Source organism: Sciurus vulgaris, assembly GCF_902686455.1.
Source record: "Sciurus vulgaris genome assembly, chromosome: 17".
In the NCBI taxonomy this organism is placed as follows: Eukaryota; Metazoa; Chordata; class Mammalia; order Rodentia; family Sciuridae; genus Sciurus; species Sciurus vulgaris.
The window spans coordinates 2,508,227-2,521,884 of record NC_136478.1 but is presented as its reverse complement, the minus strand read 5'-3'; the positions used below and the strand labels follow the sequence as shown (position 1 = coordinate 2,521,884).

At 52.8% G+C, this 13,658-nt stretch overlaps 2 protein-coding genes across 3 annotated transcripts in view; both read left to right on the top strand.

The window, feature by feature from the left end:
* FOXC2 (forkhead box C2) overlaps window positions 1-13,658 on the top strand; it is a 48,111-nt gene that overhangs the window by 7,814 nt on the left and 26,639 nt on the right. The gene's annotated exons all lie outside the window — the stretch shown is intronic.
* On the top strand, window positions 2,250-7,575 carry FOXL1 (forkhead box L1). The gene has a single exon (XM_079117250.1). It carries the CDS (start codon window positions 3,679-3,681, stop codon window positions 4,693-4,695), a length of 1,017 nt encoding a protein of 338 aa, XP_078973376.1. The 5' UTR covers window positions 2,250-3,678; the 3' UTR covers window positions 4,696-7,575.

Here is a 13,658-nt window from a genome sequence, read left to right as displayed (position 1 = left end):
AATTCTTAACACCCATCACTCCGAGATGCCAAGAGGGTTCAGGAGGGACTCCCACAGCCCCAAGTGTCCAGGTATGTGGCTGTTATAATAAGGTTGCTTTTCAATCTTTGGAGCACCTCCTCATGAGGGACCCAAGGCGAGGTAGCATACTGGCTCTCAGGTTCCTGGTCTGCAAACGAGGCGTGACAAAGCTTATACTTCTGATCGTTGCTGTGGGAGTGCAGCTAGAACGCTGCTGCACCGGGGCGCCCTCCCGATGTTAGTGATTGACACTGTTGTCATCTTTGCCCACAGAAAGGTGAGTGGGCTGGGTCTTGTGTCTTCCCACTCTTCTCAAGCACACTGAACATATGGTGGAATCATGTACATGTCATTGTTGTGATTATATAATATCAACATATCTAATATGTAGTCAAGTGGCTTCACATGTAGAAGAGGATGGATGTGGATATTTGGAAAGAGGAAGCAGATGACCCTTAACTCGAATGTCTTCTTTTTACTCTGGGCTGAGCAGAGAAAGGGTGCATGAGGGGCAGCGGGAGGAGCCCCTGTCTCCCCACCACTCTTTCCAAGGCCTCTTTCCCTCCCCAGTGCCTGGGCTCCAACCAGCCTCCCTGAGGAGCACACTTCCGCTCGGTCTGGGGACTGGGAACGGTGCAACTGCCCTCAATTTCTGCTAGCTAGTGAGTAGGAAGATCAAGTCTTCCCGCGGCATCCGGGCCGGCTGGACGTCTCCGGGTTTCCTCCAGGCTGGGAGGGAGGTGGCTCTCACCAATTGACTTGGAGATGAAGCGCTTGGCTGGGATCTGAAGACTTATGAACCTGTAAGGAATTTTCAGTGTCCCCGCCTGGCTCTCTGGGACACCCACTCCCACCCCCCCTTCACCCCCCGCCCCACCCCTGTCTCCCAGACTGGCTGTCCCCCACTGGCCTCCGCTCGGACTCCGTCCTCAGCCAACAGAGCTTCCGCACGAGGGCGCATCCGCTCTTGAGTGCTGGAACCTTATGTCTTACAGTCCCCGGAAATGTGGAAATGTGCCCCAGAGCCAGCTTCGTCCCAGCAGCAGCCCCACCTGGGCTCAAGTTACAAACTCTTTACCTGGGAGCCCAGAATTTATGCCCGCGCTGGCGCTGGAGCCGGGCTGGGGCACGACGCCGGAGTTCACCGCTGGAACCTGGAATCTCTCCGAGGCTTTGCAGACCTCAAAGTGCGCGGGGCTGGGCGTGCGACTGCAACCGCGACAGCAGGGTGGTAGTTTTTATTTATTTATTTATTTCCTCCTCTTTACTATCAGTGCCCCGCCCACCGGCCGTGAGTATCTCCGCCCGCGTTCGGCCTGTGCCCAAAGGGGCGGTGTTTATTAGTGCACGGATTCAAGCTCGGGTTTGCCTGAGAGTTTGGAAGACGCGCCCGGACGGCGCGCATTTCGAGAGATTCAGGAACGTGCGTGCTGGACTTCGGGTGCCGGGGGAGCTCCGGGTGGGGCTGCGAGGTGCAGAGGTGAGGGAGGGGGTTTGTCTCTTGGTCTGGGTCTGTTGGAGTCGCGCAGAAGAGGAACCCGGGAGCTGGGTTCATCCATACTTGGGCTTACGGGGATCGCGTTCATCTGGAGAAGCTGGGTGACCCAGGCTTGCAGAGGTGCGCACACTGAGGCTCTTTTCTCACCCCAGGATTGAAAGGGGTGCAGCGGCGAGAGAGAGTGATCCCGAGAGGACTACGCTCTGCCCTCTCTTGTCTAGAGGGTCGCCCCCAGGACTTAGGCCTGCCGGGCAGCTAGGACGACGTTAGAAATGCTGCACCCTCCAGGGAGCCCTGGCGGAGTCCCGGGTCTGGGCTGGCGTCCTCAGTTGGGGCCTGCAGCTAAACTGGATTTTCCGACCCCGGCTGCCGACTTTCTTTTGGTATTTCAAACTTACCGACTTCTGTGCAGTCTTGGTACACCACGCATCTGGTAACCGGAAACCCCCAAACACGTGGGTTACCTTTCAGGTTCCTCTTCGCGGAGTGGGATGCGCTCCTGCTCTTCCGTGTACAAAGGCTATCTGAACGCTGGCCACCAGCCCCCAGCTTGATGTGTCTTCGTGACAGCAGCAGTGGTGGACCTTTCTCCCACATTAGGGCGAGAAAGTGCCGCACCCCCTCGGGTGGTGCGTGCGGGTGGCCTTTCCTACGCCACCTGCCGTCCTCACCCTCCCTTTTCTCTTTGGCACCTCCCCGCGGTTTACTCAATGAAACGCTAATTCAGTTATCCCCCGTGTTTTCTTCTTCCCTTAAAAGAATACTCAGGGGATCACAAACAGGACTTGGTCACGCTACACGTCCCCACCCCTACTTTGGAGTGGGCAGGAGATGACTCCTTTGGAATTGGTATCATTCAGGATCTTTGAATCAAAGTGTGACGTGGCTAAATGTAAAATGAGACAGAAGAGGGGCTGCTTACACCCCAGGGTGGGGGTGGGGGGAGAGCAAGCAGGCTTCCCAAATGTTTAATGTAATCACGGGCCAGCTGCATGCACTTGTAAAGTTGTTATAACCCCCCTCCTTGTTATAAACAGGAAAGCACAGGATATAAAGCAAAAGACCCGCATCCACAAATACCAGCCCGCCTGCCAGCTGCCAAGTTCCCCTTTCTGATGTTCCTTGCTTGCAATCTTAGCCGCACCAGAAAGACCCTAGTGTTGCCCCCAACCCTCCAAATGGTGTTACTTTGACATCTTCCTCAACTGGAGCCATAGACCAAGTATCCTTGTGCCCTCTTCAGCTCCCCAATCCTCTGCCTTCCTTCAAAGACAGGCTGGCTCCTGGGGTCCGCTCCACTTGTGGGGGGTGTTACTCAGCACCTGGAGAATGCAGCCTCCCATAGGGTGTGCCCCGCATCTCTCCAGTGAGTGCTGCACCCCTCTTCAGACACCCAGCCTCTTACAGGGACCCTACCTCCAAAAAAGGTTTGGTCAAGGGCCTCAGAAAGCACTTTGCTTTCCTCCATCTCCTATTAGGCCTGGAAGAAGACAGGGCCTTTTGTGGGTGGCTCCAGGTTATGGGGCACCCCCAGGTCAACAGTAAACTCACCCTGATGCTTCCCCACCCCCAGCCCATCCTGCCTTCCTAGCCCAGCAGACCGGCTTCGAGCCACCCTGTCCACATCCTGCCTCACTGACTGTGTGTGCTTACAGCGTCAAGGGGTGGACGTGATATTTCAAACATCAGATCAGTGCGTTTATATATTGGGTGCCCGGAAATTTTTCCAAATAAACACAGCTTGATTCAACTTGGGTGGGCGGACTTATCAACAGACTAATTCTATAAACAAATGAAGGAATAGCCCCGAAACCGATTGGCTGGTATCAAAAAGACACGTGGAGGGAAAAGCTTGGAGTTTTTCAGCAATGAAATTTTAATTAATGTGGGTGGGCTGAGAACACAACGACTGTTTATCATAGACAATTTATTTTCCAGCGCTAAGTCAACATATAATAGCAAACTTACAACAATTATTTAACATTTTTAAAGCCATGAAGAAGGGACAGAGCGCGGAGCAGCCAGGGAGAGCGGCAGAGCGGAGGGCAGACGCGAGGCAGACTCCCCTGGAGGGCCCTTGTGGCGCAGGGCGCAGTCCTTGAGGCTCCGGGGTCGCCTGCCTACCGGGAGCGGGAGCGCAGCGCCGGCTCTGGTTCGCCATGAGTCACCTCTTCAGTTCCCGGCTGCCTGCTCTGGCCGCCTCGCCCATGCTCTATCTGTACGGCCCGGAGAGACCCGGGCTGCCTCTGGCCTTCGCCCCCACGGCTGCTCTGGCCGCCTCGGGCCGAGCGGAGCCCCCGCAGAAGCCACCGTACAGCTACATCGCGCTTATAGCCATGGCGATCCAGGACGCGCCCGAGCAGAGGGTCACGCTCAACGGCATCTACCAGTTCATCATGGACCGCTTCCCCTTCTACCACGACAACCGGCAGGGCTGGCAGAACAGCATCCGCCACAACCTCTCGCTCAACGACTGCTTTGTCAAGGTGCCCCGCGAGAAAGGGCGGCCGGGCAAGGGCAGCTACTGGACGCTGGACCCTCGCTGCTTGGATATGTTCGAGAATGGCAACTACCGGCGCCGGAAGAGGAAGCCCAAACCCGGCGCCGGGGCCCCGGAGGCCAAGCGGGCTCGTGCTGAGCTGCAGGAGCGCCGCTCAGAGGCGCGGCCCCGGGCGGAGAGCGAGGCAGCGCGTCCCCGCCCTGGGACCCCCGCGCGCCCCTCGCCCCTCGGGGAAGGCTCTTCTCCGCAGGCGTCACTCCACTGGCTGGGCCCTGAGTCCCCGGACCAGGACGCAGGCGACGCTGTCCAGGGCTCAGTGGCTGCGGCGGTCGGCCAGCCAGCGCGCACAGTGGATGGCCCCGGGTCTCCTCCGCGGCCCGCCTCCCCCAACTCTCCGAAAAGCTCCAAGTCCAAGAGTTTCAGCATCGACAGCATCCTGGCGGAGAGGCAGGGGCAGACACCCGCTGGCGGGGGCGAGGGCCTCGGGGACGCCAAGCCAGGGCCGGCCGGCGACCTGGGCGCCTCCCTTCTGGCCGCCTCCTCCAGTCTCCGTCCACCTTTCAACGCCTCCCTGATGCTCGACCCGCACGTCCAGGGCGGCTTTTACCAGCTGGGGATCCCTTTCCTCTCCTATTTCCCTCTGCAGCTCCCTGATGCTGTGCTTCACTTCCAGTAAAGCAAACAGTGGCGCCGTTCTTTCCTCTGCCCTGGTCGGAGTCTCCTCTGAGTCACCAGCCACGGTCCCACCGGCAGGGAAAAGAGGCACGTTCTTTTTCAAAGGATCTTTGCTTGGGTTCTGGGCAGCCTTACCAACTTCTGTGCGCAGGTGAACATGTTTACCGGCCTCCGAAGTGGATTTACCCAGCAACAGGCATTTGCTTTGGAGAGCCAAAGGAATGGTCCCTGTGGGGGATTTGATCAGACCCTTTCCAGGAGAATTCCTCGACCTAATGCCTTGAAGACCTAATGCCTTGAACCTCCGCTGCCCACGCTGCCCACTGCAGGTGCTGGGCTGCGAGGCAGGGGAGAACGCTGCTGGCCCCCTCAAGGCGGGACCAACAGACACAGTGGTCTTTGGATCTACGTATTGTCATTTCAGGCTCCATGCCTTGTGTGGCCTGGGTTTTGACTTTGAGCCGAGGTGTGTGTGTGTGTGTGGCGGGGGCAGATCTCAGATGGATTTGTCCCAAAAGTCCAGTTCGGGGCTCAAGGGTGACCCCTGTTCTCTGGGGTTATGTTGGAAATGGAGGCCTGGTTAGCATTTATGACCAAGGTTAAGGTGGAAGACAAGCAACCCCAGAGAGCAGTAATACTTTTATTTTAAATAGAGAAATTTTTTCTTAATTTCCTTCTAGACAGTAAAAGGAACATGCTTTATTCTTCGCCTAAACACTTGACTCTTTCCACTGTCACAGCAAACAGCTCTTACAGAGGCGCGGCCTGGGTGGAGGTGTTCCGTACCTAGTGGAATACTCCTCAGTAGGCATTTTCTGCTGGATCTATGACTCAGAGTAGCTGCTGTGCTTTTGCTTTTGTTTTTAAGGGATTGAAAGATTTCAAGCGACGGGGGGGGGGGGGGGGGGGGGGGGTGTGGAGGGTGGAGTGTGCCTGAGACAACATCGAATTTTTTTGTTTCCATAGTTTTTCAAGATCTGAGTTTGGTTTTTGCTGCATTTTTCAGAATCATGTAATGAACGACTACATTGAATCCAAAAAGCTGAGTGAAGCCAACAAAACTGATTGAGGGAGAGATGGGTTAATTTGGGAAGAGCAAGAAAACTTGCTGGTGTCTGAGGAAGGGTCTGGCCCAGGAAGAACACAGTGAAGCCTGGTGAGAGTTCTCTGGGACACTCCCAGTCTGGGACCAGACGCCCCTACCTCTACAAGCCCCTGCCAGGCAGGCCAGGAGGCTGACCTTGAATAAACACCTTAAAGAGGGGATTGGAAGTCTGGTGGGCAGCTGGGTCTGCAGCACAGACCGGGTAAGCTTGAACCTGGGGGGCTACTCCCAGACTCACAGCCTCCCATCTCTACTTGGGCCACCTTGTGGGTTCTGAGACTTGATTTCCTGAACCTCCAAGGAACTTGTGTTTTATCTGGTGTAAGAAAGGTACAAAAAGCCATGAGTTCTTGGAAGTGGACTGAGAGAGGGCTTCAAAATAACTTTTGAAGATGTTTCCCAGGACTTGTATAAAAATGATTATGGACTTTCAATCAAGAGGGCTCCCTGGCCCATGTGTTCAAGGATGCTTGGGCAGGCGTAACGGGCTGAGAACTGGCAGGCACAGAGTTGGCTTTCTGAAAATCCATTCTTAGCCACCACGCACTGCTGACCCACAAGTACTCCAGGACAGGGTTCTGCCAGGCTGACAGGAAGACTTTGGTGAGCTCCAGAGTGTCTTTGATTTAGAGAGTCTTGGAGAGGCCCATCCGTGAGGGCCGGGCTCACTGTGATGGACTTAAAGCGTGGTGGGCTGTCATTGGATATGTTGCTATCCCAAACTCTCAGCCTCTGTGAATAAAGTTGTTTTACGTTAACCTCTCCGTGACTGGTTCAGTGGATTATGAGGGGGAAATAAACAGTGATAGGAAAGAGGAGACTGGGATCACAGTGGGGAGCCATGGGCTCTGGCTCCTGAGGGGCAACAGGCTAAGGAGGGACTGGGGGACGCAGCCCCCAAGGAGCTGGACACCAGAAAGAGGTGGTGTCCTTGGGCTGTCCTGGATGTTTTCAATTTTTCTTTTTCCTTTTTTGTTTGATATGCTGTCTTTTTTTTTTTTTTTTTTCATTTGTGACGACTATTTTTTCAAGATTCAAATAATTTAATACTACTATTTGAAAAAGATTGTGTTTTAGACTTATCATTCAAAGAGGTCTTATGTGAACATTACTTTTGAGGCCCAGAGAAATGCAAGAGTGTGCATGTACTTTGTGTGTTTATACAGACATGGAGACAATTCTAGTCAACCCTCCCTCTGCCCACGCTTATAAATACTATGGGAAATGAATTGTGGGATGACATATAATTCTGTACATATTTCTTCCTACTGAGGGAAAAGAGGGAATTTGGGCCTTATTGACCCCAACAGTTGTTCTAATGCCCATATTTATCATTGGCTCAAAATTATGGATTGGTGAGACCAAGAAATGGCCTCTACCTTTAATTAAAATAGAATCTTAGCTCCATTTGGGGAAAGCCAGAAGCAAGCTTGCTGTTCTGCTCTCACACAGCCATCTTGAGGTTTGCTTCTCTGCTCTCCTCTGAAAGAAGCGAGCTTTGCTTTGAGCCCTGGTATCTCTCCATGTCTCCATCTCTCTCATACACTGATCATAGTGGAGGACATGAAAGGCACATGGATAATGGTAAGAGTGTATACATATATATACATGCATGTCATGGTCTGTGCATATGAATGTATATGCATGTGTGTCTCTATGTACATAGACCTACATGTATATGTATATGTTAAAAATATAAACACCCAGAAATCTATTATTTCTGTACATAGATGAGAGTCGTTGCATTCTTTTACATTAGCCCAAGCTAATGATTATGGAAAGATTTTGTTTTTCTGTATATTTTCCTACAATTTTGTTTTCCTATACAGTTCAAGCTAGGGACAGGTTTTTTTTTTTTTTTTTTTTTTTTTTTTGTAATGAAACTAACAAAGACTTTATAAAAGAATCTTGGAAGATGAACCCACATTGAGAACTTGGCCTCTGCAGCTTTTACAAGGACAGAGAACTTTGCAGAGGTCCCTGCTTTGTCTGGCTTTGGGTGTTTGCTGGCTCTTGTAGGAGCTAACGGCCTCCAGGCACCCAACACGCCCTGGGAGAATTTAGAACCAGGACAAGGCTGCTTAGACCTTTCCAGAAATACCATGTTCTCTGACCTGCAGTCACCTGCGGTTGCCACCATTTCATGGAGTGGCCAGTGGTATCGTGGGTGGGTTAAAGAATTAGTCATGTGTGATTATTTTATAGATGAGACCCAGGGCCCACCTGCCCACACGAGGCTGTTACCCATGTCACAGAAGCAGAGGATGATCTCAAAGTCAGCTGCACCTGCAAGTGAGAAAATCCAGCGGGAGAGATGGTGTTATGCCTTACCACCTTCATAGTGGCTGGATTCTTGCTTCCATGAAGTAAAGGCTTTTCAGAGAGTAGAAAATACAAACTATAACAAGCACAGTTTATTATTAAGAATGAAGAGAAGGAGCTTGTTGGAAAAGTTTAAAAACATAACCTGAAGAGCCAGATGGAAAGTTCTCTACCCTGCTGGTCCTTAGCCACAGATCCCAGGGCCAGGTTCAGGTAGGGTCACAGTGACCTGGAGAGGCCAATAGACAGCACCTCTCCTGGCAAGGGTGAGGCCCTGGGTTCTGTCCTCAGGGGAGAGAGAGAGAAAGCAGTGGGGTCTGGGCTGAGAGGTGGGGGGTCGCCCCCTGACATGGCCTCCAAACACTCACTGCCCTGGGCAAATCAGATGTGGGGCTCCTAGGCCAAAAATGGATTTGAGGGTTTGAGCTCAGGATCTGCACTGTGGGCATGCCTGGGAATCCAGGGGTACACAGGCAACTCAGGTGACTTTACTGACATGGCAGTAGGGACAAAGGAATAAGGGGAGATGGTGGGGCAAAGCTTTGGCTTCAACTGCTTACCTGCCAGGTGTGAGGACAGATGTGGTGGCAGAGCAGAAACTCACTCCAGTCAGTGGAAAGACTGGGGGAGGGGTGGGGGTGCAGGCAAGGTGCAGAGAGCCTCCAGGTACCAGCGAGGGGGTGAACTGCTGAACCACCCATCCCACACCTTGGCCTGCGGGAGGCCCTACCTTGGGATCCAGAGCAGGAGGGAGCCCGCAGCAGTGCCCACTCTCCATCCTCAAGCTGGTGCCTCCTACTGACTGACACCTGTCAGGAAGCCAGCTAGAAGGATCCCAGGCAACACATGGTCCTAGAGGGGTGGATGGGGCAGATGGGCTGTGAAGGGACTGGTGTGTGGGTAGGGCAGGGTCCTTCCCTTGGGCTCATGTGGCTGTGCAGGAGCTGAGACGGAGGCACACAGCTGGCATGAAGAAGATGTGGCTCTCCCACTGGAAGCTTCCTGTGGGAGGCAGCCCCAGACCCTGCCTGGGTCCTCTGAGGTGGCAGGACAGGGGCCCAGACTTGGCCTTCACAGTCTTGCCCCTACCCCGACATCTCTGCCCTCACATCAGGCAGTCAGGGAAGGACATGCTGGGTTGCTGGGGGACATGTGACTGTCCATGCCTTGGCTCAGTTCATTGGGCATCTAAGGTGAGGTGTTCCTTGCTGCTGGCTTTCTGGATGTGACCAATGCCATGCTCGCCTTCTAGGAGGTGTGCCCACCCTTGGTGTCCCCAGTGTTCGACTCTTGTCTCCCACTGTGCAGCAGGAGATATTTTAACCCCTGGAGCTCCAGGCATTTGGGCTCGCACGTCCCTCCAGGTACTGGCCACCACCTCCTACGTGCACTCTTCCAGGTCTGTGGAGACATGCCTCCCTGTCATCAGCATCTTGTCCTTGAGGACTTGATGTCTGGCGGGGTGGGGAGAGGCCAGTACCAGGCGTTAACCTCTGCCTCATGGCACTGTCCTGAACAGAGAGTTAACAGACCGGCATCCGCTGAGTATGACAGGGCAAAATTGGAGGGACATACTTCCTGCCTGGGTGGTGGTCAGAGTGAAATTCGTTGATGTGTGTAAAATATCTAGCACAGAGGAAGTACTAATAAATCAGAGGCCCTGGCACTGTATACAGACAGAGCCTTCTATCCGAGACTCTTAGTTCTGCAACAAAACCCTAAACCAGCAACTCCCACGATGTCCTGTGGTTCTGCAGGCAGCAGAAGCCCCTGGACGCCTCTCCACTCCTGGCCGGTGGCTGTGATTCATTTCATCTGCCCACTGTGCAGCCTCATCTCTGGAGATGATCTGACTTTTGGAAGGCAAAACCAAAAGTAAAATAAGCTGCCACTCATGATCAAGGCAAGGGGGAGGGTGGCAGAGGACTGCGGGCCATGGGCGAGGGCAGATGAGACACCCAGCTGCAGGACAGAAACCCACCGTGCTTCCTGGCTCAGCCCAGGTGGCCAGGCACTCAGAAGACGCTTCCCAGGGCTGGCTGTTGGGCCGCTGTGAGCCCAGGGCCCTGAGTGGTTGGGACTCCTCGCTTCTCCCCAGCAGGGAGGCTGTTCCTGTGGGTGATGGGAGAGCTTCCGTCCCCTCCTGGGAGAGAGGGACCAGAGGAGGAGCGATTTTCTCTCAAACCCTTGCATTTCCTGGCCCGCCTTATAAAGTGTAAAGAACATTTCTTTTAAATGTTGCAGCTAAATTTAGCAGGGGCTTGGTCAGCTGGAACATTTTTAGAAAGCACATTACAAATCAGGAATGTTTTGGGGAAATAAATAAACTTTCCCACATTTTTGGCCTTGGAGTCCGCACTGCCGGCTCCATCTTGAGAGCACAAGCGGTGGGGGAGGCGACGCACCGCGTGGTGGGCGCTGCGGGCTCCCGCTCTCTCCCGAGGGTTCCTGTTCCGGGGAGCATCCACCTGCGCCGGGACACACCCACTGGGCACACCCCGCCTCCGGGATGACCTCCCTGCCTACCTGCTAGAGGCTGTGGTTCAGGTGACCTGTGGTGGACCACAGCGGGGTGTTTTTAAAAGCTCCTTAGGCAATTCTGTTGATTCCCCAGCCAGAGTTGAGAGTCACTGCAGCGAGGTGTAGACGCCACCAGTGGATTTCAGGGATAGAGAAAGGTGTTGCCAGAATAGCCTCTCAGCCCTCTTCATGACCTCAACGTTACCTTCCACCGAGACCCCTCCCATTATGGAAGTTAGGTATTCACTCCAGAAACGCGTAGCATCCAGAAAAGCATTAAAAAGAGCAAAATTGTAATCCTGTAATCACTTGGAATAATCATTCTCCATGACAATATAGCTGGTATTTTCAATATATTTGGTATTTCCTTCATATATGTAAGCATATGGATATAGTTTTCGAATGCCACCACCACCACCACCTTCATTATTATCTGCATCATCATCATCACCACCATCACCATCACCACCATCATCACCACCATCACCACCATCATCACCACCATCACCATCACCACCACCATCACCACCATCATCACCACCACCACCATCATCACCATCACCACCATCACCACCATCATCACCATCATCACCATCACCATCATCACCATCACCATCACCACCACCATCATCACCATCATCACCATCACCATCATCACCATCACCACCATCATCACCACCATCACCATCACCACCACCATCACCATCACCATCACCACCACCATCATCACCACCATCACCATCACCATCATCACCATCATCACCATCACCACCACCATCATCACCACCATCATCACCACCACCACCATCACCACCATCACCACCATCATCACCACCATCACCATCACCACCACCATCACCATCACCATCACCACCACCATCATCACCACCACCACCATCACCACCATCATCACCACCATCACCATCACCACCACCATCACCATCATCACCACCACCACCATCACCATCACCATCATCACCACCATCATCACCATCATCACCACCATCACCATCATCACCATCACCACCATCACCATCTCCATCATCACCACCACCATCACCACCATCACCATCACCATCACCATCACCATCATCACCATCACCACCACCACCACCACCATCATCATTATCATCTCTTTCATCATCATCACCAAAAAGTCTTTTTACATTTCCTGTGCAATGCACCCAGTCTACTGGGGACAGAGAACTCTGTAAGTCAGAGTACTTTTATTTTACTTGTCAACAGACTTGCAGTGTAGAGAAATGATCTCTACACTGAGATAGGTCTATTTAATTTTTAATTTTGATATAATTACCAAGTCACAACAAGATATAAGAACTATATAGGAAGTGGAAAGAGACTTATCTTGCAGAACAATTTTCATGTCCATTTTCTCACTTAATTTTGACCTCCCACAAGAGGCAGGTGTTCCATTCTCTCCACACACACACACACACGCACACACACTCTCAGGGAGAGTCAGGTGTCTTGTCCTAAAGGTACGTGGCAGGTCGGCAGGTCGGTTTTGGAATGAGTTCTGGAGTTGTCAGCGCTGCACTCCTAGTCAAAATGCAGGCTCACTGAAAATGCTGTGTGAAATCACCTTTGTGCTGTCTACAAGGTGCATATGAGACATAGACGAATTTCATGTTTAGACTTGAGTCTCAATCCCCAAGATATCTCATGTGCAGATATTCTAAAACCTGAAAAAATCCAAAATACACAACACTTCTGGTCCTAAGCACTTCAGATAGGGACCCTCAACCTGTAATACTGACGTCTAAGAAACCCTATCTCATCTCCCGACCTCTTGACAGCAGAAGAATGGAGCCAATGGCAGGAGTCACAACTCTTGTCCCTTTCTCACCTCCCTGTGACACGTTCTAGGGACTCTGGGCTCTCTTTTCCCTCCCTCCACCCTCCTTCCTTTCTTCCTGTGGTGCTGGCAGTTGAACTCAAGGTCTCACACCTCCTAGGCAGGTGCTCTTCCTGAGTTACACCCCCAGCCCAAACTCTGGGGCTTTCAAGCTAAGAGGGCTCAGGATGCCTCTTAGTCAGACAGGTGTCTTCTTTTCTTGTACACAGAGAGCCAAGACAGAGTAACTGAACAATTTTTAGTAGCCACATTAGAAAAGTAGAAACAGGTGGAATTAACTTTAATAATATATTTGTTTTAACCTCAAATGTCCAAAATATTATCATTTCAGCCTGTAATTTAATATAAAGAATCAATAAGACATCATGCACACGCACAGTGAGTCTTTGGAATCCTGTGTGTATTTTGCACCTAGAGCTCATTGTGATCTAGATGAACCCGTTTCAGATGCCAGGAGGGATGCCCACAGGGCAGACTCAGCGTGGCCCGCTTGCCCCTCAGGCACCCGCCATGCTCCTGGTTCTCTGGAGCACTTCGCGCGTGTGCATCCTGCAGGTGCTCAGCCACCGATTTCGGCCAGCTCACCAGAAGCTCAGTGAAAGCACAGGTTCCATTTTGGCGGCTTCCTTTTCTTCTGTGGTGTCTGGCATGGTGCCTGCCACACAGTAGGCCCTCAAGAAACCCTGCTCACTAGATCCAGTTTCCTTGATGCCTGGCTCTCCTGCTGGAGTGAACCCCTGGCGGCTGAGGGCCATCTGCGTGGCGCCCGGGGGTGAGTGTTGGCGGGAAGGGCCTTCCTCCCACGCGCCATCTCCCTCCTGCTGTGGGCCCTTCTCTGGGAGCACTGTCCACCCCTTACTCACTCAGCTCTGGGGGATGTGCAGGGGCGCATTTCTTGTTCGGAGTTGAAGTAGATGACACCACCCAGCTCTGGATGGGGCGAGGTGGTGCAGAGGTGGCGGGCGGGCCTGTGCTCACCGCTGGGACGAGCCACAGTCCCCAGCTGAAGTCCCACCGTCATGTTCTGGCTTCCTTTGCCCCACTCTGTCATTTCTCAAATGGTTCAGAATTGCGGCCTCCTCGTCACAGTGGTGAGACCCCCACTGAGGGGCAGGGGAAGCGAAATCCCTCTAGGCACAAA